Here is a 27,625-nt window from a genome sequence, read left to right on the forward strand (position 1 = left end):
CATCATCATCGTTTATAGTTAATTTCATTGCTATTCGCTGTATATGTTCTTGTAGATTTTGTGTCTGCTTCGAATCGACAAGCAAAATTATCATCTCCGGCATATTAAAAGTATTATAGAGCGCTTTTTCGTAATGCATCGTACATACTATCGTTGAACCATATGTGCATACAATGGTGTCGATTTCTTGAAACTTTGAAGAAATTTTCGTGCAAAGCGAAGCTGTGCATTGTATTTTCTTCAGATCATCATTAGTAAAATTATTCTGCACAATTCCTTTCTGCAGATGTGACCAATATAAGAAACCCGCTGCAAAACATACTGCGAATGACGATGGACACGGGAAGACCGTGTCAATTTTTAATTGAGTGGACAAAAAAATTTTGAAAGATTTAATACATATTTTCTCCTTTTCAGCAATGCACATCAGTAAATAAAAGAAAGCCTCTAAAATTATTTTCTGATAATATGTGCAGCTGAAAATTTTTTTTATATATTGTGAAACTTGCTCGTGCCATGTCTCTCTCTTGTCTTTATTCAATATGCAAGTATTGTAAATATCTAGAAATTCCGTTAAAGGTTTGTCAAAATATAAATCTATTTGAGGGAACTTTATAACGATCTTGTTAACGTTATCTGATAATTCGGTAAATGATATCGTTGTACGTAATTCTATACCAGCTGCTACACCACTAAAACGATATGGCAATGTGTGTTCTCCAAATAAACTTATCTTGTTTGGTACGGATAATTTAAATTTAATCATTTTGCAAATTTTTATTATCTAAAATTCCTTTAATAGCAGTAAAAATATCTGTCTCTCTAATTTATATAAATAAAATTAATTATAAATTTATAAAAATTTACTGGAGATTTCACAAAATTTCCACGTAATTCAATATTTAAATATCCGTTTCCAATTGTCCTGGTATTTGTAATTGCAACAAATGGAATCACATTTTTTTTTATAATTTTTCCTTCTGCAATCTTGAATTAAATATTTATAATTATTGCAATTTTATATCGGATTTATTGATAATTTCAGTAATATTTAAGGATATTATTATGTGCTTTGATACGCATAAAATGATTTATTACTTTGTTACTTACTTGATAAGATCAATAATAGTAGCGTGAAAGAAATTTTGTTAAAACTTAGAGAAGATTAAGAGAGAAATTTAAGTGTGTCTTATCGTGACATTAGATACTCGTCTATTATTTTCTGTAATATTCGAGCGATTAGGTATTTCTCTAAAGTTTCTAAAGGACAGTTAAAAGAGAAAAATAACAACATTTGGTTCGTACAATGTGTATTTATCAATTTATTTATTCTTGATATTCTTAAATTATCTATATACATCGAGTATCTATATACATCAATAAAAATAGATACTTTTTTACCATTTCTATTAAATTGATGTTTCAATATATGAGTGAATTTGTCGATATGCTAAACTAAATACTAAACTTCCAAATTTTGTTGTGAAGAAGTCTTCGATAAGTTTTAAATTAAGGATTTCCGCCTTCAGCATAAAGTTTAAATTTTTTTTTTTAAACGCTTATATTCGGAGTCGGATCATAAAAAGTACAAGTTAATTCTTGCTTATAACATGTAATATATAAAATATTCCTTATTTTATTTGTCAGTATCAATTATATGAATTATATTACATCATCAATTAATTTCCGCATTTCCTACATTATCTACATTTGCAAATGATGACAACATGTTAGATAAATGTTTTTCGGGAATTATGCTTGTAAGTATCACTCCGCTACAAGCTATAATTGTTTTCTTGACATCGAAATCCTTTCCTTCCAGTTCTTTTATGAGACTAGTAATGGTCATTTCTGATACTTCTGGTGGATACCATAAATATGCATATTTATCTGCATCAATGTTGGTATATTTTCCATGTACTTCGTATTTTTTTTCTATTAAAAAAATTTCGTCCGAATGGAAATGCGTGGGTGTTAATCTATTTAATAATTGAAAAATATAACCCTGTGAAAAATAAAATTAACTTGGATCTCAAACATTTTGATTATACTTGGATCTTAAACATTTTGATTACGTTATATTAATAAAATTAAGTAATAAAATTAACTTGGATCTCAAACATTTTGATTATACTTGGATCTTAAACATTTTGATTACGTTATATTACTTCTAAACGATTTTTTCACAAGGCATTTATTTTTGTAACTGTGCACACTGTTTTATTGAGACGGTTTCAAATATGGATCATGTCTTTTTATCTCTCGCTCTTATTTAAGTTGTCGTATAGGATGATTCAATAAAAATGGATCATTTCAGGAGAATTCTGTTTTACAGTGTACATCATTTTTCATATAAACCTATTTATTGGATTTATAGAAAATTAAAAAGTATTTCTTACAACATTTAAATCTTTCATAGTTTTATAATTAATTCTAAAATTTGTGTTAATATTTTTTTAAATAAAAATTATTAATTTTGTTATTGTTATAATAAATATACAATAAAATCGCTTTAAAAGTAAGAAGAAATGTCAAATAAAAAATGTACTTTTTGTCTATGATAGAGTAGTTCTTGACATTAATATGGAGTTTAGGATTTGGATACGTACAGCTTACGCTTGTAACTGGCTATGTTTGTCATTTACGCTCAATAAAAACGCGCGTGCGCCCTGCATTGGTCCGGTATATCCTCAGATATCAGAATCGCACAGGGCTAGTGCTCAATGGTAAGAGTGAATTTTCTTATCACGGTCATATTCCTCTTGATTGTGCTCGTACAATGTGATCCGTGACTCTCGGAAAATGGACGAATTTACTTGAACATCTTCAACTAATATTATGTGAGATTAGTGATTAATTCGAAGGCAAAAAGCGGAAACACACAGTCGAGAAGACAGGGAAGAAAACAGAATGAGAGAGTGACTGGAGATTTAACATTATCTCATTATTTTTGAAGGTTTTATATTTATTCGTTTGGTTTTATTATATATTTTCGTTTTAAATATTTTATTTGCGACAATATTCTTTTTTCTCAATATGTTTATATATATATTTTTTTTATTTATATCTTATCTTGTATTTATTTATGTAAATTTAGATACACTCAAATACACATTTTAAAATATATAATAATATATATTATTTAATATATTGCTGGTTTTTAAATATAATTTTTATTATAGAAACTTGTTGCATGTTTATCATGTATTTAGGTAACAAATTTTATTTTGTTTAAAAATTGAAAGATGTTTTGTTGGAAGCAATTTGCATGACAATTTCCAAAATAGATATTAGCAATTATAATAATGACTGTTTTTAATAACAGTTGTTCAAGTTATTGTTTTGTAATATTTTATATTTGTTTTGAATTGGAAATTGTTTCTTATATACTTCTTCATTAAATTATTTATACACGATATTAGAAAAATGTGTGCAATATATTCAATATAGTAATTCATGTTCTTGTCAATATTCTTTCTTGTATTTTCGTAAATCGAAGGATTTTAAATTAATTTTGTTAATTTATGATGAATTTGCAGATGCGAGCATTGGATACAATTATGAATTCAACTTGCGCTTATTGTACACTTGAACCACCCCCTGACATCCTTCACATACCCCCGCCACCATTCCCGGCTATTCTCCAGCAAGGTTCCGATTTTTATCCGAGCTCTGACATTCTGCCATTCCCTCCGCATTTAAATGACAGTCCCTGCAAACATTTCTGCGACCGGCGTTCCGAAGGGGTGCAATATATAGAAATGCCTCAACAAGGTTGTTGAAGAAGTTATTTATATGAGAAGATATAAGATTTATACAATTCAGTACATTTAATTTTTGTTAAATAGTTAATCGAATTAGATAAATTATCTTATATGTTGATTAAACTAAATTTGAACTTTTAGGGACCGTTTTTGATGATACATGGCTTTTGATCTTAATATCGTCATGCATCGGTGTCATTTTCATCGGTATAGTGCTCGCGACGTTGTTCTTAAAGTGTAAATTGTAAGTAAGGAAACTGATAAATTGATAAACAATGAAATGATATACCAGAAAATATAACGGAATCTAATAATTAAGTAGCAGATATAAATTATAATTTATTTTTAAAATGTGTAAAGACATTGAAGATAAATATTGTTTATAAGTCTTATAACATTGATAAAAAATTATAATTAAACAAATACTGGCAATGCGTTAGAATCAAATCGTGTTTTATTATTAAATTTATTTGCAATATATCGTAATAGAACAATGAATTTGATATCAAATTTGAAATAATCCTCTTAAGTTAAATCTCTTTATTAAATCCTGGTATGTCATTCTTACTGGCATGAAATATAAAAGATGAAATACGAATATGATATAAAATTGACGAATATGATAGCAATAGGAATGGAAAAGGCGGGGTGATCTCCATGCCGAATACAGCTTCCGGGATGCAGACGAAAAACGGTAGGCTCCAAAACGAGGCAGTGCTCTACCCTTGCGCGGCGGACACTATGCAGGACAGTCGCGTCATGTGGGCCACCCTTACCCCACGTGGGACCACGAGGCACTATTTGGAGGAGCATACGTACGAAACTATCGGGGGTGGGCAGTTTCACAAACGTGCCTGTACGACCACACCAACCGAACATGTAAAACTCAAGGCAATCTAACAATACGTTTGTATAATATGACAATTATTTATTTTGTACGCAAAATGTTCTAGAAAAATTTCCCTAATAAGTTTTTTCGTTTGTAAATAGATTTATCATATCTTTTTAATTCTTTGAGCAATTTGAATTTATTTTTATTAGTAAAGACTTTTCATAAATTTTTAAGTACTTTCGAATTGAATATTCCTCTTATTAATCAGAAAAGTTAAATTGAATCTCAAAATCAAGCATAATTATGCGGAGAAGCATAAGATTTTATTTATTTGCATCTGCAAAACTTAATTTTTGAAAAAATAATTCCCTTCGTTTTTAGTCGCTCAATATTTTCATTTCTAAATATAAAAGTCGATTCGAATTTATTTGCTAAATATTTAACTTAAGATAAATCGATTGATTTCATATTACATTATGCAAAATACGTGTAAATATAAATCAATGATTTTTTTAGACGTATGCTGATCCACCAGCTATCACTCCTGTGCAAAATCGTCCAAAGGATGACAAAGCTTTTGATAACACCGCGTTTGTAGATTATGAAGAACCTTTGTCCATCAAGACTGAATATTATCAACTCAACGATGTTCTGGAGCCGAATGAGTCTGGTAATAATCAGTCTTAATCGATGCCTTTCAATTTACTTATATCTTTGTATTGAATGTATGTCATAGATATCACTTTGTTAATCCGTATCACATTAATAAACAATAAACTTGTATAATTTAATATAAATTATAAAATATACTTAAATATATAATATATAAATATTTATTTTAATATATTTATTTAAATATTATTTGAATAGCTAAAATATTTATTTAAAAGGGATAAAAGGAATATATAAATTCAGCTCACTGCATGTTAAATATAGTAATAGCGTAGTATCATAGATCTCGTGTGATTTTTAGGGATACTTACGATTCCAAGAGGAACGCTTCGTCCGCGTGTGAGTTCCCCGACAAGAATCGAACATCCGAATTTACCCCCGTTGAATCTTCACCCTCATAAACGCGCATCTCGCAAGGGTTCCGGCACGCAACACACCTCGGACACGTTGCTGAGGAGCAGCATCACATCGTCAACTTACATACCCACCATATAAAACGTATCCGCGTCCTTTCCTTTCGTTACATTCTCCTTCAGGGTACCGCCCAAGTTACGCCCGTGCACCTTTTACATCCTCGTTAATATCATCGTATATCTAGTCGTTATAAGCACACGCCGCCCGTGTTAAGCCAAGTAAACGATGTAATCGTGCGAAATAATTCTTTTTTATCGATTGATATGATACGTGATTGTGATTGTGTAGAACAGTAGGTGTAGACTTAATAGAGTAAATAATGTACGTTACATTTGCATCTTAAATAAAACAATGCAATATAGCAAAAGAAAGGGTCTTTTCAATCTATTCCTATTCTGTCCGTGCGACTTGGCCTGTTTTATTTTCTTAACGTATATACATAATAAATCGATCTACGAAAATAAAAAGAACGTCGTCATTTCGTTCATCTCGTGAATTTTTATTAATCTTTGTGAAATTTTGATTTTTTTTTTATACGACGAATTCGTCGACTTAAAAAAGGCGAATAGGTGTTTGGTTCCTCGCTTTGCGAGAAATGTCGATATGTTGAAAGGGGGAAAAGAGTGTCTCGTGTACAGTTTCAATACTTTATTCATATAATTTCGTAGTTATGGCATTATTCCTATGTATTTACAATGTCCCCAATCTCAGGAGAATTTTTTGTAATGCGTCAGTGCGCGCGCACTACGGTACTGACACTGCGTGTGTACGTGTATATGCGAGTGTGCCTGCGTACCTCTCTCTTCCTTTTTGCAAGATCAACGTGAAAATGCATCTTTGAAGCTGATAGAAACACTATTTCGATATTTAATCTCATAATTCAGTTCAGCTCCTCACTTTTTCTCGCGTCGTGCGGGAGTCTCATAACAACAACGAATGCACTGCGCGAATTAACCACTACCGATCGCTATAAAGTTGCGTAAATATAAAAAAATAGTCGTTTCATTCAGCTCCGTTTATCTTCGCAACTGCAAACCAATGGTTATCGAATGGGCGAAATAATAATCAGTCTCTCGCGAGGCGCAGCTTAGGATATACACCGCTTAAGAATGCGAACGCTAACGAAACAGGACCCCTCTTGCCTTGACGTGTAAAAAATCTAACTGCACCACATGCGCCTATCTCGTATATTTAACGTTTTATCTATACTTCACGTAACCTGGAACAAAACGGCCGATTTCGATCCCGCCATGGAGGATCATGTTGGCGTAATGGGGCCTACCGCGAAGAGAAAACATGTCGTAAGATACTAGTTTACTGGGACAAAATGTGTCGGAGGAATCCCTTCGAAAATAAATCGCAACGGACAACAAGAAATTGGATTTCGAAGCCGGCGCAATTCCCGGTGACTTTAATTCTCGACGTCACAGATCGAAAGGATCTCGCGTTTCGTCCACCGGCAAACGAAGCTCGTCATCGTCGCGTCGTCGTCACGCACTCGGATCTCCGTACTCGCTGAAATTGTATCCGGTGAAATGAATTTTCAGTGCTCGTTTAATCGTCTTCGGATAACGCACCCTTCAACCCCTCGTTCTTTTTTTTTTTTTTTTTTTTTTCTTATTTCTCGTAGCCCCGATTTGCACAACACAATCCGCTCGACGGCGGATTTCTCTCGATCGGAATCAGCCACTTGCGTGTGTACACACATCTTCTACTATACATACACGTGTCGTAGAAATTCGCAGCCAACCGACAACAAAAGTGTGTCCGTTCTCGTGTGGAACTTCGCAGGATTCATTCTCTTGTGCTACAACGCTAATCTCTCTTAGCTTGCTCTCCCTCCATTTTCGCCCCTCCGTCTCGCCCATGAACGTAGTTTACTATCTAATTATAGTGCATTCATATACGTACGACTGTACAATGTAAAATATAATTCCATCTAACTATAGCAACTTTAGATACAGCTGTGAGTGAGCGTCTCGTCTCTTATCATTTTTTTTTTTTTTTTTCACCTGTTTCAGGCATTATCGGGTTGTGTGTCCGTTAAACAGCGGTGACACTTCGGTAACTTTATCATATCGAAATATGCACTTCTGCAGCGATCTCTACGTTTACTTAAAAAAATGTTCCAACAATTTGTTTAATAATTATTTACATCCAAAGCCTTACTCTCATTCGCGTCTTCTTCAAAACTATATTTAAATTCCTTGGAATAGCAAACAATTTTATTTTACATCTAGTGTGACAAAAGCAATTAGTAAAGTATCTTTTTGCTAAAATGAGAATAATTCTTTGGAATTTTATAGTAGTACAATTTCACATTTCACATAACAATTTGTTGCAACATTTAATGTGTAAAGAGAGTTTTGAAATGCATATTCCTTTCGTTAAATAAAGACTATAGCAAAGTTAAGGTTACAAAATTCGCGATTTTCTGATATCTTTGTTTCCTTTTCTTATTTGCAATCGTAAAAGTTGCCGTCCTACGGATAATCGATAGTTCAAGTGAAGCGTTCGCTAGAGCCGTCAATATTCGAGCAATTTGTCATATAAATATTTTCGTAATTTCAATATTAATGTCAAGATTATAAAATGCACTATTGTGTGTGACATAATATCACTACAGATAATTAAATACTAATAAGTAAAAAATTATGTAAATGAAAATATAGTAATAATTTCCTGACTATTATATCAAATTTGTTTTTCTTTGTTGCTACCGTTAGTAATTATTTTTAATAAAACAAATTATGTTGTAATTTCCTAATTTAATAGACACTCTTATCTTTGATTTTATTCTGCACTCGTTATATTTCTCATTTAAACTTATAAATTCGCTTGTTCGTTCTTTGTATTTCGAAAAATATTACTCTATTTAAGTATCTTTCCTATTTCGCTTTGTGTAAGTTTCAGCGAATGCTAAATCTTAGAAGCTCCTCTTTTGGTTCGCGATCTTCAGCATCGCGTGCACGATTTTTCTAAAGCGTATAAAACTATTTCGTGCATTCTTCCGCTTTGTGCGATTCTTGTACGTTCACTCACGGAATCGCGCAGACGAAGAGAGTGAATATGGAAATATACTATTGTTATATTCAATTAAGAATAAATAATTGGAGTGTACGCTTAATATATATCCAATCACGAACGAATCCGACTGCTCTAGCGCATATACGCGACACACCTTTAAGTTCGACATTCGTGTATAAGTTAATAGTTAGAGTAACACTGCTCACTAAATATATCTTTATAGAAGTTAATTTATAGTTTAGTATAAACGTTAGTCGTCAGTACATCGAAGGATATGCAGATAGAGAATTGGAGGGCAGTGGTAACAATATGCCTAGAGTTTCCTTTTGCAGATAGAGAGCGTTTTCCCTTTAGATAGAGAAAGAGAAAGCAGGAAAGAAGAAGGATCTTAATGGCGGCACCCTCTCGCGAAGGTGACTTCGCCATTGTTGACGCAGGATAGCAATAATAAGTAAATTTTCCTTTCGCGAGAAACGTCGGTCAAGATCAATCGATTATCAAGGGAAAGCGCACACGTGCGAGAATGAAAAAGTTTTCTTTTTACATGAAATTTTGTATCGTTCCTTTTGTATCGTTAAAACTGCCCACACACGCAAGGTTCGGCCACATAAATATATATACAAAATCCACACACCGATTTGCTTATCCATAGTCACTAAATAAGTTCGAGAGGTGGGATAAGAGGGGGGAGGGGGAGAGGGAAAAAGAGAGTGAACGATAGCAAATCTAGCGAAGACGAGAGAGAGAGAGAGAGAGAGAGAGAGATAAAATTTAGTGTGTCTTGTTAAGTGTAAAAACGATCCGTGCGAAATGCGAATCGCGATGATGCCGTGCGGCACTCTTTGCCTCAACAGTGAATTTTTGTTTGCGATTGAAGATTAAAGAAGCTTTTTTTTTTTTAATTCGAAGCGTCAGCTTGCCAGATTTGTATTCAAAGCGCGTTTTGTCTCGCTGAATCTATCTTCGATAATTTGCGTAATCTCGTTGGAGATTAACTTACTCGTCGGGCAGAGATACGGAACGAAAATTAGATCTACTTCAAGTCTGGATAATAAAATCCTTGATGGATCGTAAATCTGAAATCTCTTGAGATAAAGCAGAACAACCGCCGCTGGCTAGAGAAGTATTCGATAGAGAGATCAAACTTTCGGAAAAAATTGCAATCGGCAAACATTTATCGTCCGCTAATAGTTAGTAATCGATTAATCCCGATTGTTAATTGTTCTTCCCTGAGGATTGTTACTTCAAGATACGTGCGTTGTCGACTTGTTAATCATGTCTGTTACTTCACGAGGAGAAACGGTGCGTAAACTATATAAATACAGAAAATGAGAGAGAGAGAGAGAGAGAGAGAGAGAGAGAGAGAGAGAGAGAGAGAGAGAGAGAGAGAGAGAGAGAGAGAGAGAACTACAATCGATGCTACATTGATTTTAAGATCTCGTAGAACAGCATGGTATTTAAAGGATTTGGACTCATAGGAGAGTGCATTACAGAAAGAGAATCACGACTTATAAAATATTCGAGAGCACTTTATAACAATCGGACGTTTTTCTTTTCCTTTCGTCTTCGATTAGGATCGCCGAGGATCAGTCTTAACCAGCGATGGGCAAAGTACTATCTCCATCTTCAAATAGAGGTAGCTCGCTTCATTGATATATTTATCGATTTGGCGCACTTTTCTGTCAATTATCGAAAAAATTTCGAGGATGTCTTGCGAGGATGTAAGTAAGACTTTCTTTATTTCTCTTATTTGGAAAAATAAAGGAGCGACTTCGACAAATGGAATGATAAACAAGATTGGATGTTAGAAGATTATGTGTTTAAGATGTGAAAATATTATACGTTTTCAAGATTTTAGGCAAATCCTTTTTTGCAACTTAAGAAATTTGGATTTGACGATTACAGGAACTGTGGACCTTCATATACAACTGAGAACCATGTTCAATTGAATGGTCTTCTCTTCAATATAATCTCTGTATAACGTATGATTAGTCAACAATTAAATAATTATTTTTGTAGAATGCTTTTCGTGTAGAGGATTGTGAGAAATATTTAAGAGATGTATATATATATATATTTTTGTTTCTTGGAACATCACCCAGTATTTTACTCATCCCTGGCATATGCGTTTAAACGACAATTTGCATACACTCTCTTCCATCGCCATTGAAGATCCATCCTTTTCGATAGCACTCTTTTACGCTTTTACGTAGAAGAAAAGAGGCGTAAAAGATATAATTAAAAGGGACAAAATCCTCATGTGTACGAAGAGTTGTCACGAGCGCTCGAAAGTCGGGTACGGAGCAACGCTTGAAGAATTGAACGCGTTGCCATGCTTTAAATTAGCTTAAGTGCTTATGAACCCCTTATTTATTGCTTTTTTATTTGCAATCTTGTGGCTTGTTATTACTATTAACCTTGTTAATTGTCTGCCGTGTTAATAGTAACAATCGACATATCATTTTTTTTATTTCAAAAAAATCATTAATATTTAATTTCTCTTAGAGTACTTTTAGGTTTTTTTTAATATCACGATAGCATTATTATTAATTGTATGAAATAAAGCTATTTAAGTTAAAAAACTCATAAATTAATAATTCTTAATCATAAATTATATTCCTGTGTCTCTCTTTGTGGAATCATAAGTTATTTCTGTGCTCTCTGTAAACTAAATATCGTCATCATTAGTTGTGTTAAAGTTCAAAGTACTCTAATAATAATTAAAATTAATTATGTTTCAGTTGATGACAAGAACGCATGTTTCTCTTATAAACTATTCTTTAAAATATCCCTACTAATCGTGTAATTAATTAACTATATTAACGCAATCTGATATGGGGGAATAATAAATTGCTTTACAATCTTTAACATATCTTGTTTGATATTGGCTTCACAGAATAGGTTTTAAAAAATCTTTATTATCGCCAACTACGATTAACGTCAACGATTAACCTTGTTAATAGTAATATTAACAACATACAGCTATATACAGGATGCCTCAAAGTATCGCTCCGGTATTCTCGTCTATAAATTCTTGTATTAAGAACTTAGGCTGTTTTTTTTTTTTTCAATGAAAACATGGCATTATTATAATGCTTCTCGATGGATTTAATCAAAGAGTTTATAGCTAAGAAGAAACAATGCGCGATACTTAAGACGACCTGTACGTAAAAACGAGTATCGTGAATCTCAATTAGGAGGAGACGATGCAATTTGGTAAAAACGACTCGGTGCACTTGAGACGCGCCGTGCAATTATGCTCGGCGTCATTATACGACTCGGTCAAACGTCACCTAATTCGTACTGGCAATACTGCATTCACACCCTGTATTTATGTATAAGCATATTTGCGTATGCTATATAAATCACCTATTCGTCAAGTTTGTTCTTCCTCTCTCGGATTACTTACAGATTACTTTCCATATGTATAAGAGTCACTTACGTACAATCTCGCGTGAAACATTCAAGTGTGCAATCTATATGAATGAGGAACATCAAGCGTATTAATTAACATAACAATATATAAATTATACTATGTGTGTAACAAACATGTGTAAAAAGTACAGTTTCTAAAATAATTTACTTCATCTTTATATATTATCCAATGATATATTATTTGTAGTATATTGGAAAATTATCTTTTCAAACAAGATCTTGGAGGTGTATATATATATATATATATATTTAAATCTAATAAAAAAGTTTTTATATAATAAATTATCTATTCTCAGAATAGTTATTCCCTTTAAAAATCTCCCTTAATAACATCATAACTTTATATCTTTATACTAAAGAAATGCAAAAATTATGATATATTATTGTTTTTCAATAAAATCTTTTATTAATGTACATTGCATATTAATTAAAAGTGATTCATATGAAATATATCAACACATTTAATCAATTTATATATTTTGATATTCCTCATTAAATGTATTTCACACTCGAATTTTTGAGAATCTCGGATCTCTTATTATGTGCGTCATGTATTCTTCGCTCAAAACAAACTTTAATAAAATCTATTTAATCCGTCGAACAATTTATACACATAATTTATAACATAATCAATAAATATGTGTGTCATATACATATATTATCTGTCCGCTTTTCTATACAATAATGAATGCATGAATAAGATAGAATAAGATCATTTTTTGATCACGACATTTTTGTTCCTAATGTTTCACTTCCAACATCTTGTTCTCATAAACAGCGCATTTATAGATAACAGAGAGTTTTAAATTTTAACTATTATAAAATATTACATTGCATGCGCATAAATAATATTAAAACATTCAGTTTATCAATGTATTACGAATGTACAACGAATTAATGAAATTTATTAAAGATATTATGTTTTATAATTTACCTCGTAATTTATCAATGTTCATGAACATAAATATATATAATTACATATAAAAACTATTATTAAATGACATTTTTTAAATAAAATACAATTCTATACTAAAAAAAAAATTATAATCTACTTTCTCTGTGAGATCATTTATATTTCAAATCAATGAATTTGCACACACAAATCATATTTCTATATATTCTTTATACTAAATTAACAAATAAATAACATAAAATTATTTATCTTATCTATTTCCCACAGATTATTAATTTCTCCGGATTTTTTACAACATTCATAAAATCTTATAGCAATAAATAGTATGAAACATCCGTGCGCATTTCTCTTAGTTTCTTACGTATTGTTTCTTATTTAAAAGATCGTACAAATCGCTCTCGAACATCTTATCTAACCTTTAATAGACAGATAATTTAATTTTTTATAAATAAATAACAGATCACTACATATACTCTGAAATTAACGTGTTCTTCAACATGTGCCTGGGGTCGATCCAACGTCGCGCTCATGAAGAGAGGATGTTGGAAGTAAAATCCACAAAATAATAAAAATAACCTACCTCATCAGTGCAAGTTACTTCGCTAAGATTCGTCCGAATCAGTCACTGCTAATATCACCTTCAACGTTCCTGTCTTTTCAATTAATTCCTACGATTAATTTCACGATCGTCGCGGTCGTTTTCCTCTTCGTTCCTCATCGAGAAGTCATTTTGAACCGAGACAAAAAAGTTGCCTCGTGTTAACCAACGTCTTACTTACAAATGCTGATCTTTCGATTGCCGGCGAATTGCCTTGTCCTAAAGTGTTAATTATACTAAAAAATCGAGCAGCACCAGCAATCGTTATCCGAAAAAGAATCGTCTCGAAAAATAAATAATGACAAAATAAACAAAAAAAAGAAGAAGATCTTTTTAGAACGTTTACGATTCTTATCACGTGCCTAAATTTTGTCCTGAGATTTCACGTCGAGGAAATAAGAGGAGAAGCGCTAGATCGGTGTCTCGCGTCTCGTTACTTCTTTTTGCGAGATGGATCTTCCTACGTGCGATCGATTTCCCCTCAATTCGCATTAGAATTAAAGAGAAATCGCCTATGTTTCCAATCCCCGTCGATATAGTGTTATGATCAATCTATCGATCTCAATCTTAAAGTGAGTTCTTAGAAAACGTACTATATCAAGGATACTTGATCCGCCGATCGTCGATCGTCCCTCGTGCGTTTTCAATCCTTCTCACAGGAGATTATTAAACGACACAAGTCTTCCTAACTACACGTAATTTTCTAAATAATGATCCTTTTCTTCGCTCAGCTGACGGATTGTTTCCATTCGCGCAATAATATCGTAAGTCCATCGTTAATTTCGCAAGACAACTTCGTGAAAATTGTCTATCGCGCGTTGAACAGCTCGAGGAAAATTCTCTTGAAGAATATACGGTTGTACCATCGAGCTTCGAGGCAGATCCTTGGAATCGCGGAATCTCTCTTGCATCCAAGCGAACTTGTATCTAAGAGTTTTCCAAGGATGCTCCGAGACCCTCGAAGGACCATTTCGCTTAGTCTCCTCTGCCTCTCTCGACCTTCGATTCTTTCCGGCGACAAAAGACGAGCACGATCTCGATCCCACGTCCTGGCATGTCCCCTGTACACAAGCCTCGAGCACAAGGCAATGTCCTGCCAGTGTGGATGCTCCCCTTACACATACCACTCCTTAATATCTATCAGTTCTCGCTTCTTATTGTTTTTACTGCCGTTGGCGCCATTTTTCAGGGCGCCGTTGAAGGGCTGGCCGGAGCCCGCGGCGCCCAGCAAGGCCGCGTTCGGATCCTGGCAGAACGTCTTCGTCTCGTCCACCTTGTAGCTCGTTTCCGGCCGGTTCTTAAACTTGAGGATTATTAGTATAATCAGGACTATCGCTATCAGCGCGGCGGCTATGATGCCGATTATAAGCGCGGCGTTCTCGGCCGCCTCGGACGTAATCCGCTTATTATTGTTGTTCTTGGGCGGAGTGGGCATCGGTGGGTACACCGGTGGTGGAGGCGGCGGTGGCGGCTCCGTCATCTCCGTCGGGATTGTTTGCGTCGTCACGGTTGTCGATCGATGCGTCACGACGCTGCTGTAAAGCGTAAGCGGCACTTGTTTAATATTAATTCCAAATTAACTCGTTTATAGATAAATTTTAATTTTGGTAACGTGAGAAATTTTGCAACAATTTTTCTGTATCACAAATTTTTTTTTTATATCGATCGGTACATATTTGCTGATAACATTTCCAATAATTAATAATGTTAAATTAAATCATTATCAAAATTGCAGACTGAAAAGTGTAAAATTGTAAAATTTAAGAGTTGCAAAATTTTTTAACTTGTAACCTCGAATTATATGTGTACCTTAACACGAGATAAATTGATTCTGTTAATTGCGTTTTGCTCCGTTAACGTTTTCTGCAACGTCAAAAGATTCTTCAACTAATTTTTTCAACTTATAAGTTTATATAAGCATAAAAAATTGAAATAAATATATTCTATGACTAAGCTATCAATTGATCAACAGGAGATAATCTGAATCGTTCCGCGTGTTCCACGTGTTTCAACGTGAAGTTTCGATAGGAAATGCACAATTCCGCGTAAACGTACGCTAAACGTTTACCATAATTAATAATCAATGAATACGAGCGAGCGATTATTCGACACGGCGTTGCCGTTCAACAGCTCGAAACGTCATCGCTGACAGACGCACGCACCTGCTATGGCTGGTCTCGAGGTCTGTGGTTGACACATTATATTGGACGGAGACGGTGACGACGTCGCGGCTCAACGTTGTCGACGACGCCGACGACGTCGTCTGGATGCTGGTATGGCTCGTCGAGTACTCACGAGGCGTCGTGTACGTCACCGAGCTGATATCTGTGACAGAAAGCAGAGGGTAAAAAAAAAGTTCGTCAGGGGGCTGCTTCGCCTCGTTCCATCGCGCGGAGGGGATGTTTCAGGAGAAAGAGGTAGAGGAGGAGGGCGAGAGGGAGAGGGAGGGGAAGGGAAACGCAGGGAGAAGGGTATGGAAATGAAAGGGACGGGATGTGAAACGTGCGGAGGCGGCAATATTTACGCGTGCGTAGGCCGACAAATATTCACGCGTGCGTAAGCAGAAACGGCTCGAGCCGAACGATTCCGAGGACATCAGGAACGTATGTATAATGTATTATACAAGACAAAAGCCATGAGGTAACGCCAACGCGATCATCGACTCGACTTTCGATTATGACGAGAACAAAGTGATATCTTCTTTGTGCTGCGGATCACGTCTCGCATTTATGCACTATAGTCTTGCAAATGTTAAACGCCAACAGCTTGAAATGAAATCCGCAATATGTATATAATAATGTTTCAGGGAGAAATAATAGAATATTAATTATAAAAAATTCTAATATATACATATATACATATATATATATATATATATATATATATCTATATATCTATATATATATATATATATATATATATATATATATATATATATAGCACATACTTATTATTACATATTGAAAATTTTATGGTCTTTTGAAATCTTATAAGTTATTTTAATAAGCTTTGCTTATATTGTAAATTTGTTGTTTACAACAAAGAAGCTCCTTATGAATATTATTTTAGACATTAAATTCGCGAGAACTTCTTGGAGTTTAAATATGTTATCATGAGATTTCTCTCACGTTGATTTTCAAGGAATTTTACTTTAAACAATTACACACAGACACGCACTGTTTTAATAGAATACTTTAATAGAACACATAACTATGCGCTATAATTGTAAATTATTTTAACAGATATACGCACAAAAATGAAGAATTTTTTATGAATGTTTCACGTTATATTAAACGAGTTAACATTACGAAGTTCAAAGGTACATGACATCATTTTCGGGCACAGTTAAAGCCAGAGTATCTAGTTTACAACGTTACGACTCGACGGGGCGAATGTTATTACTGAAAGGAATGTCGCCCTCAGCAACAGGGTGGTGCTATTTTCATTGCAGGCAACGGTTGGTGCGCACGTCACAAAAAGTCGTCAGCAACGCGGAGAAGATGCTCACGGGGTATTTCCATAAGGGGACTCTTTATATTTAAAGCCGATGACCGAGTGATAAGATCGATCGCCACTTGTGTTTAGATAAAACCTCATGACAAACTTTCCATAATTTCATATATATATATATATATATATATATATATATATATATATATATATTTTATAAAATACCTATAATATTAATATAATTGTTAAAAATTAATATTTATACATATATACACATATATATATATATACATATACATATATATATATATATATATATATATATATATATAAAATCAATTTTAGAAAACTTAAAGTAGCTTGCAAATAAGTTCTTCTTTGTAAAGTCTTCCTCGAGATTTAAAAATTCAGGATTTACGAAACATTGCATTTTGCAGCTTTCTGCTGAAAGAAAAGTTTTAGAAATTATTAGGTAGAACGGATACTCTTGGAAATACCAACCGGAAGCCGAAGTGACGAAAATCTCTTCCGTTGTTCTGAGATCGCCGGAGCCCTCCTCGCAGTCTTCCTCATCGTCGCAGGATGGACGTTCTTGAATATTTTCTTTATGCAGCTTTGGCCTCAATGTCGTCGGTAATCGTGTAGGCGCTACGTATACTGGTGTGATGATATCATCTGAAAAGACAAGCGGTAATTATTAAGATTACGTATATAACGTTACAACATAAGAACAATTATATAATACATAAGATTACATAGTAATTATGCATGTAGCAAAATTTCGTATTCTGCACTGTATCCCAGTTTAAAAAATAATAACAAATATATTTCTTATCTATGATTTTATCAAAATTTTTAATAATTAAAAATAATAGTTATTCGTTGACGCTTGCATTATAAAACGTCCAAAAATAAAGAATAATGATTTGACGTCAAACGAATTCATATATAGCTCTTATCGTTGTAAATTCTTCAGAGAAATGACATAATTGGATCACGCGGAAATTCTGTGATATACTGATCGCGTCATGTACCGGATGTGACGTTCAACCATCATTCGCAGTTATCGCGTCTCATTAACGTGGCGATGTTAATTTAGTTTTTAGTCAGTCAGAGAAGATTTTGGAACGGGACTTCAGTCCGTCGCAGGAGGTTTACTGGAAGGAGAAAAGGAGAGATGTCAGACTCTATCTCTCCGGCCGACGATCCTAAATATGTAAATGAATCGAAGATACAACCGGGCGAGCATGAAGACGAAAAGGTGGCCATGCCATGCGATACGTGCGGTGCGTGTAAGTGTATGTATGTGTGATGCGTGAGTGTATGCGGGACCGCCTTTCCTCACGTGACCTGATGCGTGCGGAGAGTAAAGTCGATATTAATGATTCTCAGCCGAAAAGAAACTTAGCGTGTAATACCTTGTAATTATATAATTGCTTAAGCAATACAATTGAAAAAAAAAAAGATTTTATTTTCAATCATTTTAATAATTAACTGTCTTAAACATTCGACCATTTATTTGTAAAAAATTAATAATAATCCTGGTCTATAATATATACATATATTAATAAAATAAAATAAAAAAATGTGTTTGGTAAGTGCCGCCAACTGACGACAGTGCCTACCAGTACATATGTTGTCCATCCTTGTCTAGGGGAGTGCTAAACTTCTCTCCTTTCATACAACACGACAGGGGATCGATACGTGTGCTCTTATATACGGAACGACTGGTTCACGAGCGCTATCGAGAAAGTAGGTTTTTTGCAAATAATCCCTAATCCAATAATTGTATTACAAAACCGTAAAGGAAAATTTTGTTGTAAATTTCATAATGTACCCTGTTACACTCTCAAATTTTAACAACATTAAAATTTCACTGCACTCTATTGATATTCCACTCTAAGCGTTAGTGGGATTCAATGCTGCTGCAGTAAATTTTATTGTGAGATGGAAGTGAAACATCTATTCAGTAATTAGAGTAAATTTGTCACGAATTGAAAAATTAAGATTTAATATATCGCTCTGACAAATAATTATCATCATAATTAAAATTTTATTATTTGTAATTTATTCTTTCGCTGTCAATCTTTATCTCATGTTAGATTCATGTCTTACGTGGATATTGAAATAATTAATAACACTCATGTATATGATAAATACAGATACAATGTTAAACTTGTTTTTATAAGAAAAACTTAAAGTGAAATAAAATAGTAGTCAAATTTGAACAAATGCTTATATAAATAATAATTATATTATTATTTACTGCATATATTATTATTATCATTATACCACGTAATATTATTATACCACGTATATAATAACAAAAACATGCGAAAAATTTGAGATAATTTAAAATTAAAAAATTGATAATTTGAAAAAGAAAAGAGCTTTTGAAGAAACCATCAAAGGGAATCTTTAAAACATTATATCGATGAAAACGTGCGAAAAAGATTGTAATGTCATTCATTAATGCGAAATGCGATCGACGTTAAGATGTGTGATTTAGGAGATAGGACACGCGCACGAAGATAAGAATAATTCCCTCGCGGGAAAACGTGCAGAATAGACTTATTACTTACGCCTTCGGAAATATTACTTACACTTACCGGAGCCTGACTCGTAGATTGGAGTACACTCCTCGTCCTCGTCATCTCCGGCGCAGCCACTTCCTGCGCCGGAGAATATAAGGTCGTCCATGACGCCGGGAAAACCGGATGCGGGCGTCTACAAGTGAGATTAATTAGCAATAATGAAATTCTATATTAAGGAAATCAACTTAAGAGACATTGTCGTGTACCTGTTGCATTCTTTGCAACGGCGCAGCACGATCCAAAAGACTCCCGGCTGGTAGAAGCTGCACATCTCCTCTGGTCGTAACTTTGCCATCTTTAGATGCTGCCAGCTCTAAGATTCTAGCACCATTGACGACTAAGCCGGCTATTACACCGAGAAATGGTCTTTCCACTCTGCCCTTACTGCGATTCCATCGACCACCCACTTGAATAGTCGACTGGCTGTTGAATACTGTCAGTTGATGACCTGTCAAGAAAATTTTCAAATTTATTTATTCCTGATTTCGTATTATTTATCTTACGAACTACCGTCAATTTTTTATTAACATTAAAAGCAATAAAAAAACTACAGTTATTATCAAATCTATATATCAGTTGTATTGTTGAATGGAAAATTATAATGAACGTATAAATTATGTTACATACTAATTGATGTTTATATGGGATAGTTTTAACTACAAATGTGTATGATATAAATAAAGAAATATTTGCCTCTTAGTGTCGGTCCACAATAGGTGATTTAAGCTTTAAGAAGTAAGAAATTGATCAATTATAATCGAATATGAAAAGAATAATCGATTATGATTGGTCAATTTCTTACGACTTAAAGATTAAATACTTATTGTGGACCGACACTTATATATAAATGTATTACATCGACAAGGTTAAATCACATTTCTTTGATATTATTTACGAAAGATTATTATTTACTCCGTCTAAACTTTCATCATATGTGCTAAACACACATTGAAGTAAAAACCTATATATACATTTCTACTCGATTTGATCTTACGTTTCTCATTCGAAGTTCAAATGTTAAGAGTTTCACTTAATAATTTCAATTTAGACTCTGATTAGTCCTAAGAGTTTTTTAATTTTAGAATAATTTATAAGGCCAAACCCGAAATTACTGCAATATCGGGTCGACCCGTAGTGGGGACGGAGCAAGCCCCGTAAACACCCACCTCGTTTCAAAAATCAGGTTAATATACTGAGTCCCCTATGGGGACTGTACCAGATATTAAGCTGATAAGAACAGATACTACACTTTTGATCTTAGCTCAAAGAGCCGAGAAGCGATAACAATATCGAATTCTGCGGGTCTTATATAGAAGGTCCTAGTAAAACTTGAATACGAGAAAATACGACGCGTAGCGGCGAACGAAGCAACTATTGTGAGGATCAGCGTGAGAGTCGCTTTCCTCGCGCATGTGTATTGAATGAATCCTCAATAAAGTATCAATTGTAAGAGAGAACCAGTTAAAAAAAAAAAGATTAAAAAATGTCAAGGAAGATGTGTGAATGTGTATTATATGTATGAATGCATTTATGAAAAGTAAAATTGATATAAAATATCTAATATTTATTTTGGTAGAAATGTAAAGAATATCAATTGTTGAAAAAATAAGAAAAATTATCAAAAACTCTATCAATATTCATCAGGGTAAATTCTTTATAAAATTAAAAGATAAATATTTATTTTTTATGTAAGCATATAAAATCAATTTTCCTATAAATATTCCTTACATTCTTCTTTGTTTAATCTCTTTATTTCAGTATATCCAGACTGCACTCATAAACATAGGTTGTATTCAGCAGAAAAAGCAATTTTGATATTATAATAATAAGATTCTTTAATATATTAATATATTTGATTTATGTATTTAGATGCAGTAAAGAACTAAAGACAAGAACCAATCATATAGCAGAATGTTACGACAATTGCAAAATTATTTTTTCTATTGAACGCAGCCATTCACTATATACGTTGCTGCAATTATACTGTTGTTGTTATTGCACATACATGAAAAATACGTCTAAAAATTGAAAGCGATCGATATCGTCGGTCATATCCCTTCCACAATTCCGTTTTTATTCCAGTCAGAGCACGTGGCTTGAGACGTGTGATCCAACCTAACTACGAGAGAATACAGTTGACACTCGTTGGTTGGGCATAGTCAGTTCACCAGCATGGCATAAAAATGCAGCTGGTACACTTGGCCTGTATAAGCTTCAATGGGAAGTGAATCCATGCATGAGCAGTGACATGCAAAATGTCACGTGTGTACATACGTCGCAGCATGTGTCCCGAGTTAACCACTCGGGCTTATTCTCCTTCCTTTCCTTTTGTTTTTCGTACCGAGATAAAGATGTCATTGACGCCGCATTCCGATCTGAAGAAGTCCAATAAACTGTATCACTCTACTAGGAGAGCATGAACGCGCCGGGTGTGGTCGTGCTTCCGGCTGGCACCAGGAATCGAATAGAGTCGACGAAACCGAAATCTTTGCATGCTAAGAAACTAGTAATCTTCGCGATCCATCGTAAAGAATCAAAATTAGCACTCGTAATCAAATCTGAATAACAGCAACACTATTTTCATATTCATCCTCCGCCGATATTTCGTAAAGTTTTTGAGAGTAAAGATTTATTCCTACAGAATATTATAAATTAAAAAAACTGTATACGTAAAAAATAAAATTAAGACTTTTTTTTTAGATAAGAGAAACAATGAGAAATTCTAAAATTACTTCAACAAGTTAGTATATTTGAAGTTTGGAAATAAAAATTCTGGGTTTTTTAGTTCAGGTAATTAGCTCTTTCGCGACATAATCTAAATTGATAAGTAAACTAACAGGGAAGTATGTTGTACCGGGAGGTATCGAATCCGAAAGTGTGTTGAGCTGTCATGCTTAGACAAGTGGCACATTTGGCTAAAGTGAATCAGGAGACGAGAATGCTCAAGTCCCAGATATTCGCGTATTTACATGTCTTGCAGAGTTATATCACGAAAATATTTGTTAATTTACTTAAATAGATTGAAATGAATCAACGATATCTATTCGTATTATTATATGTAATCGTAGCTTCTATTATTATTAATATTAATGAAATTTTAATGTAATAAAACTTTCATTGATTTGCATTAAGAAACGAATAAATGTAGCAAAGAAGAAATATTCTATGCAAAAGAAGCCTCTATAAAAATATTATATATAAAAAAAAAAAAATTGAAATGAAGACATCCGCGATTTTTTATTTTTTTCGCAGTTAATATAAAATCGTAAATGGCTTGGAACCGAATAAAAAATATATCTTAATCGAAAGAAATAGAAAGATATGTTTTATTGATGTTTAATTTGGACTATCACGTGGGAGGGTATCACGTACACGAAGCTGGAGCTTAATCCTAATGAATGAAAATTGAAGGGCCCGAATTTAAAGAGACGAGAGTCTCACGGATGCGCTTTGGGAACCGTCGGTTTTACGGTGAGAACGGAGAGCTCTGGGTATGGGAAACATCGATGATTCCCAGGCGATGATAGCGGCGTTTCGTATACGGACGTGAACAGCGAATGTAAACGCGCCGTGCACGTGCATTTCATTCGTACAACGGCTGGCTTGTCGCTTGTCCTGGCAGAACGCGAAACAAATGTGCACGCTCGGCCGCTGTGTAGGCTCGACTCGACCGTGGGACGTGTTTGCGTCTTCATTTCAATCGAACAATGCGATTCTCAAATCAATCATCTTTCAATTCGATCGTTCGATCGTATGATCGCTCGTAATTTCAACAATTGTTAGCCACCTACAAATATTTAAAGATGATGTAACTCGCGTAAACTGACCTGTACCTCACGTCAGATTGATGAACAAAGATCTCGCGGCATCAATCAGACGGATGATCCTACTCGATCGTCTTCGACCGGTAGCACGTTATCACTGCATCAAAATTAATTACTACCGAGCCATTAATCTTCACATCTTCATTCATGTGCCAGCTGACGGTGATTAATGAGCCAAGAAAACGAGTTTCATATATTCGCGCGTTAAGCTTAGCGCTAACTCGATGTTAATTACAGATTTTGGGATTTTCTAAGATTATTTCAATTTTAGAAGTATATGTTCATCCGATATTTCGATCACATAGAGAAAGATTGTATATGAGAAGATAGTAAAAAAACAACTCGTAATAAATAATAAAAGCATACAATTTAGATAAATTTAAATAATTAGACAAAAATATAAATATTTTTCTTAAAAATTTATTATAATTTATAAGCAGCCTGTTAAAGCGACTGACTAGACCTCAAGTATTTGCCATTTAAAATCAACCATGAAGAGAACAAAAAGTCGCGAGTCTTTTATCACTTATTTGTATCACACTTTTGTATATAGTGATTTTTTTATAGTGACTTTTAAGATTCTACAGATTTCTCCTGTGTCTTTCCTCTTTGCTATACACCTTGCCTCGGTCTCCAAGCAACAAGAGCAATATGCGAAGAGGCGCCACGGGAATCGGCGTGCTCGCGACCGGTCGCTGAATCCTGTCTGGTAGGTTTAGAACGACCTTCAGATTCCAAGGCTGTTCCTAGCGCACGAGAGCAGCTTAGGTTAACTACCAACTCGCTATGTTTGCCTGATTCTTCTAAGCACCGACACCCGACTCTATTCAATTAAGCCATCTGAAACGTCTATTATAGAATAGACCAATAACAGGCTCGGCGCGCGTCGCTGAGAGACTACTGGTATATTATTGTTAATAATATTTTAAAATATTTTAAAATACAAGTATCAAGGAAAATAAATATGATTTTTTAAAATTGGTATTTTTCTTTCATTGTAGATTACGAGTAAAATGAAATATATTGAGTGGTGTTATCCATAAAGGGAAATATTTATAGTTCAGAGCGTATCAAAATTAAGAAAAATATTTACGTATAATATTTTTCTCTCATCGATTTTTAGCAATAAGATGCGAACGATTTTTAGAAAATAATATTAAATTATATATTTTTAATACAAATTACGAACTTAGATTAAAATCAATTAATTGATCTTCTTATTTTCTTAAATTGATTCTTAATCTTTCTTAATATTAATATTAACAAAAATGTGAAATAAAATAGATTTTTGTTAAAAATATCTTCAATTATCTTCGAGTCTAAGTACAAGAGAGAAAAGATAATTATTTGCCCAACGAACATCTCTTTATATCCCGAGCCATTTGTTGTCATATATCTTTTAAGCCGTTTCATGTCGCAGCGTAGGTGTGGCTGGGACGATAAACTTGGTGCGTTGGGTCTAACAAATCATCCTCTCTCTACTAAAAAAAGGCAACAATCCTAGAGGCGACGGATTCCAAAATCGTGAGAAGAAAGTCTTAGCGCGGTTTCGGCACCACGTTCCTGCTTTCCCATGGTGCTCTCTTCTCATCGCTTGCCGATACAAAAAATAATGAGATTTCGGAGGCGCAACGGCGAGACTCGAGTGTTCGAGCGTGAGAAAATGCTGAACTTGGGGCTGAAATCACCTTTCTGAGCATCAGGCACGTATCAAAGTGTAGGAGCGATTCCTTCATCTATCACGTGTCCTTTGGAAGGTTCTTCAACCTTCTAGCGAAGGTCGTGTGCGGGGTGATTCGTTATTGGTGGCGGTGGCACGTGAGAAAGTGAATAAAAAATGTAAAAGCTTTCCATGTAAGATTTTATGCTCGAGAAAATACTTTGACAATTGATAACTTCATTCTCCCTCATTTCTTCGATTTTGAATAATATATTTGATTACCCTAGGCTATCATCGATGTACATTATTTTATCATGGCGGTTATTAAAGTACGATAAAAAATTTGATATTTTATTCAATGAAATAACAAAAAGGAATTACATTAAACGAGCAACAATGTAGATTGTAATGTAGATTGTAATGTAGATTTAATAAACTGTTATATTTATTTTTTTTTTAAGTAATGTATGTAAATAAAATAAATCTTTTTATACTTGGACATTTTTATATTTATTGGATTCATCTTATATGCATCGCTGAAATTAAAAAAAAAAAAAAATAAATAAAAAAACGAAAAAACACACATACGTTTCTAAATTTTTAAATTTATAAAAAAAAAAAAGATAAAAAATTTATTCTGCATTTCCAATTTATACTTTTATAAACCTCATATATAATCAATAGCTATTTCTATAGAAATAATTACAAAAATTAATCGCTGAAAAAATAATTTTCCAACCTCATCGGATTATGCTTTAATCTCATAAATATTAAAATAAATAAAAATTCTAATTTTGTCGATCTCTATATCGAGGGTTATCGAATTACACATAATTATATATATATATATATATATATAGACCTTTTTAAATTTTGTCCTGAAGCCTGTTGAGATTTATAGGCTTAAATATAGACTTGAAATCCGAGAACACGTTTGCACCTTCAGCGCATTACTGAAAAGACGATGCCGCGTGTGCACTTGCGCGTTTCAGTTTTCTCACGAATTCCAGACGCGGGCTCATTCCCACAGGCTGGTCACAGCAACGTGGGATACAATGTCCCTGAGGCCAGCCAAGCGATCTGGTTCGGTAGTAGGCTTGCAGACGAGCGAAAGAGTTCCGCGATGGTTCAGCTTGCACACGTCGCTTTTATTTATCGGCTTGCGAATCGAATCTGCATGGATTTTAAGGCAGGACTCTCTCTCTCAGAAAGCGCCATTCTCACGTACAACAGATCCACGCGTCTTCTCTCGGGGAATAACGAAATAAGAGTATCCCATCGCTTTGCGGGAACGGAAATCATCATTCGGTACGATACAATCAACTTCATCGAGCCGTACAATTAGAAGTCCGAGAGGAATGGATCATGATAAGGGTCAAGCTTTACGAGGGGACATTCAATTCGAGAGGTCGACGATCTTCGACATGGGGGGTTAAACGGCTTAAAATGACCAGCGCTCGACGGAGAGAACGAGAAAGAAAGACGACACGGTGGATGGAGGAGGATAAAGCCGGCGTCTTGGGACAAGAGAGGCTGGCTTCTTAAGCCAATTAAATTGTTCCCACGGGATCGCACCGTGGGAGAGTCTCTCCAGGAACGCAAGAACACGAGACTTGGGACTGCCAGGACTTCATCCGATCTCAGGAAGTTTCTCTCACTCCCCGTATCCGAATACTTATTTATCTAATTTCAAATTATTATCCTTATTCTATAATTAATTAATTACCAACCCATTTTATTATTAGCTAATGAACCAATGAAACTTGTAACTTGTTTTTAAACATACGCAAATAACTTCATAATTTATGAGTACAATGCAAATATGAATACTCTTTTTATCTACAAAATACCTAAAACATGTTTAAAAAATCTCATGTGTGCGTAAATATCTACCGCAAGCACATTGTTTATTAATGTATAATTAAAGATTATGTTTCCTTTTCATAAAAAACGAAGTTAATTTAAGAATTTACATCTTGTTTATTTCATGTTTAAATGCTAAATAAATAATATGGAATTTACATATTGCAAAATATATATATATATATATTTTTTTTTAAATTAAATATGTAATTTTTCCTACTTTTCATAATACGATTTTTGTGCTATGTGCGATTTTCCAGCTATGATTATTTTGAAAAAAAATAGGAGAATCATGTCGCGTGCGATTTTAACTTAAACTAATAGACAAGCTTGTCGCGTTTCACTTTGTATCCCATTCTTGATACTTAAAAAGAATATATTGGATCGTGCGACTCGATCGACCGGAGGAAATCGTTTACTATTCCTCTCCGCTCTTCCATCTCTTTTGCTCGTTCCTTTTTTATGCGGCTGTACCGAGGCACACGTGGAGGAAGGGAAGGAGCCCGCGTGAGAACTTGGAGAGGGCTCGTGGGAAAACCACGAAGGCGCGTGGCGCTTCTGATACCAGGGTATCATGAG

The 27,625-nt window shown here is 34.0% G+C and overlaps 2 protein-coding genes, 1 long non-coding RNA gene and 2 other non-coding genes across 12 annotated transcripts in view; 2 read left to right on the forward strand and 3 right to left on the reverse strand.

Moving 5' to 3' along the window:
• Window positions 1–2,649: 2,649 nt before the first annotated feature.
• LOC105423721 (uncharacterized) lies at window positions 2,650–6,053 on the forward strand. Of its 3 annotated transcripts, none has more exons than XM_011633577.2 (6): window positions 2,650–2,726; window positions 3,540–3,774; window positions 3,906–4,008; window positions 4,391–4,655; window positions 5,113–5,266; window positions 5,570–6,053. In XM_011633577.2, the coding sequence occupies exons 1-6, from the start codon at window positions 2,724–2,726 to the stop codon at window positions 5,761–5,763; spliced, it is 954 nt and encodes a 317-aa protein (XP_011631879.1). In that variant the 5' UTR covers window positions 2,650–2,723; the 3' UTR covers window positions 5,764–6,053. The 3 variants fall into 3 exon arrangements, with proteins under 3 accessions (XP_011631879.1, XP_011631881.1, XP_011631880.1); XM_011633579.2 differs by having other exon boundaries at window positions 4,391–4,643; XM_011633578.3 differs by lacking the exon at window positions 2,650–2,726 and adding an exon at window positions 2,733–2,956.
• Window positions 6,054–6,315: 262 nt separating this feature from the next.
• Nrx-1 (neurexin 1) overlaps window positions 6,316–27,625 on the reverse strand; it is a 222,029-nt gene continuing 200,719 nt past the window's right edge. For 5 of the 6 annotated variants that reach the window (XM_089074798.1, XM_089074801.1, XM_089074802.1 and 2 more), the window contains 5 exons: window positions 19,906–20,147; window positions 19,709–19,832; window positions 17,607–17,780; window positions 15,818–15,980; window positions 6,316–15,190 (listed from right to left, as the gene is read on the reverse strand). In XM_089074798.1, coding sequence (XP_088930924.1) covers window positions 14,770–15,190; window positions 15,818–15,980; window positions 17,607–17,780; window positions 19,709–19,832; window positions 19,906–20,147 — 1,124 coding nt within the window. In that variant the 3' untranslated portion in view covers window positions 6,316–14,769. The remainder of the gene's footprint in view (window positions 15,191–15,817; window positions 15,981–17,606; window positions 17,781–19,708; window positions 19,833–19,905; window positions 20,148–27,625) is intronic. The other variant, XM_089074800.1, reaches the window with a different exon arrangement.
• On the forward strand, window positions 17,654–18,776 carry LOC148936980 (uncharacterized). The gene is made up of 2 exons (XR_016138781.1): window positions 17,654–17,795; window positions 18,205–18,776. It is a non-coding gene; the product is annotated as an uncharacterized LOC148936980 (long non-coding RNA).
• LOC112552372 (U6atac minor spliceosomal RNA) lies at window positions 18,688–18,793 on the reverse strand. The gene has a single exon (XR_003096583.2). It is a non-coding gene; the product is annotated as a U6atac minor spliceosomal RNA (small nuclear RNA).
• LOC112552371 (U2 spliceosomal RNA) lies at window positions 20,786–20,981 on the reverse strand. Its single transcript, XR_003096582.2, has one exon. It is a non-coding gene; the product is annotated as a U2 spliceosomal RNA (small nuclear RNA).

This window comes from Pogonomyrmex barbatus, unplaced genomic scaffold (genome assembly GCF_055798465.1).
Source record: "Pogonomyrmex barbatus isolate J1 unplaced genomic scaffold, ASM5579846v1 scaffold18, whole genome shotgun sequence".
NCBI lineage: Eukaryota > Metazoa > Arthropoda > Insecta > Hymenoptera > Formicidae > Pogonomyrmex > Pogonomyrmex barbatus.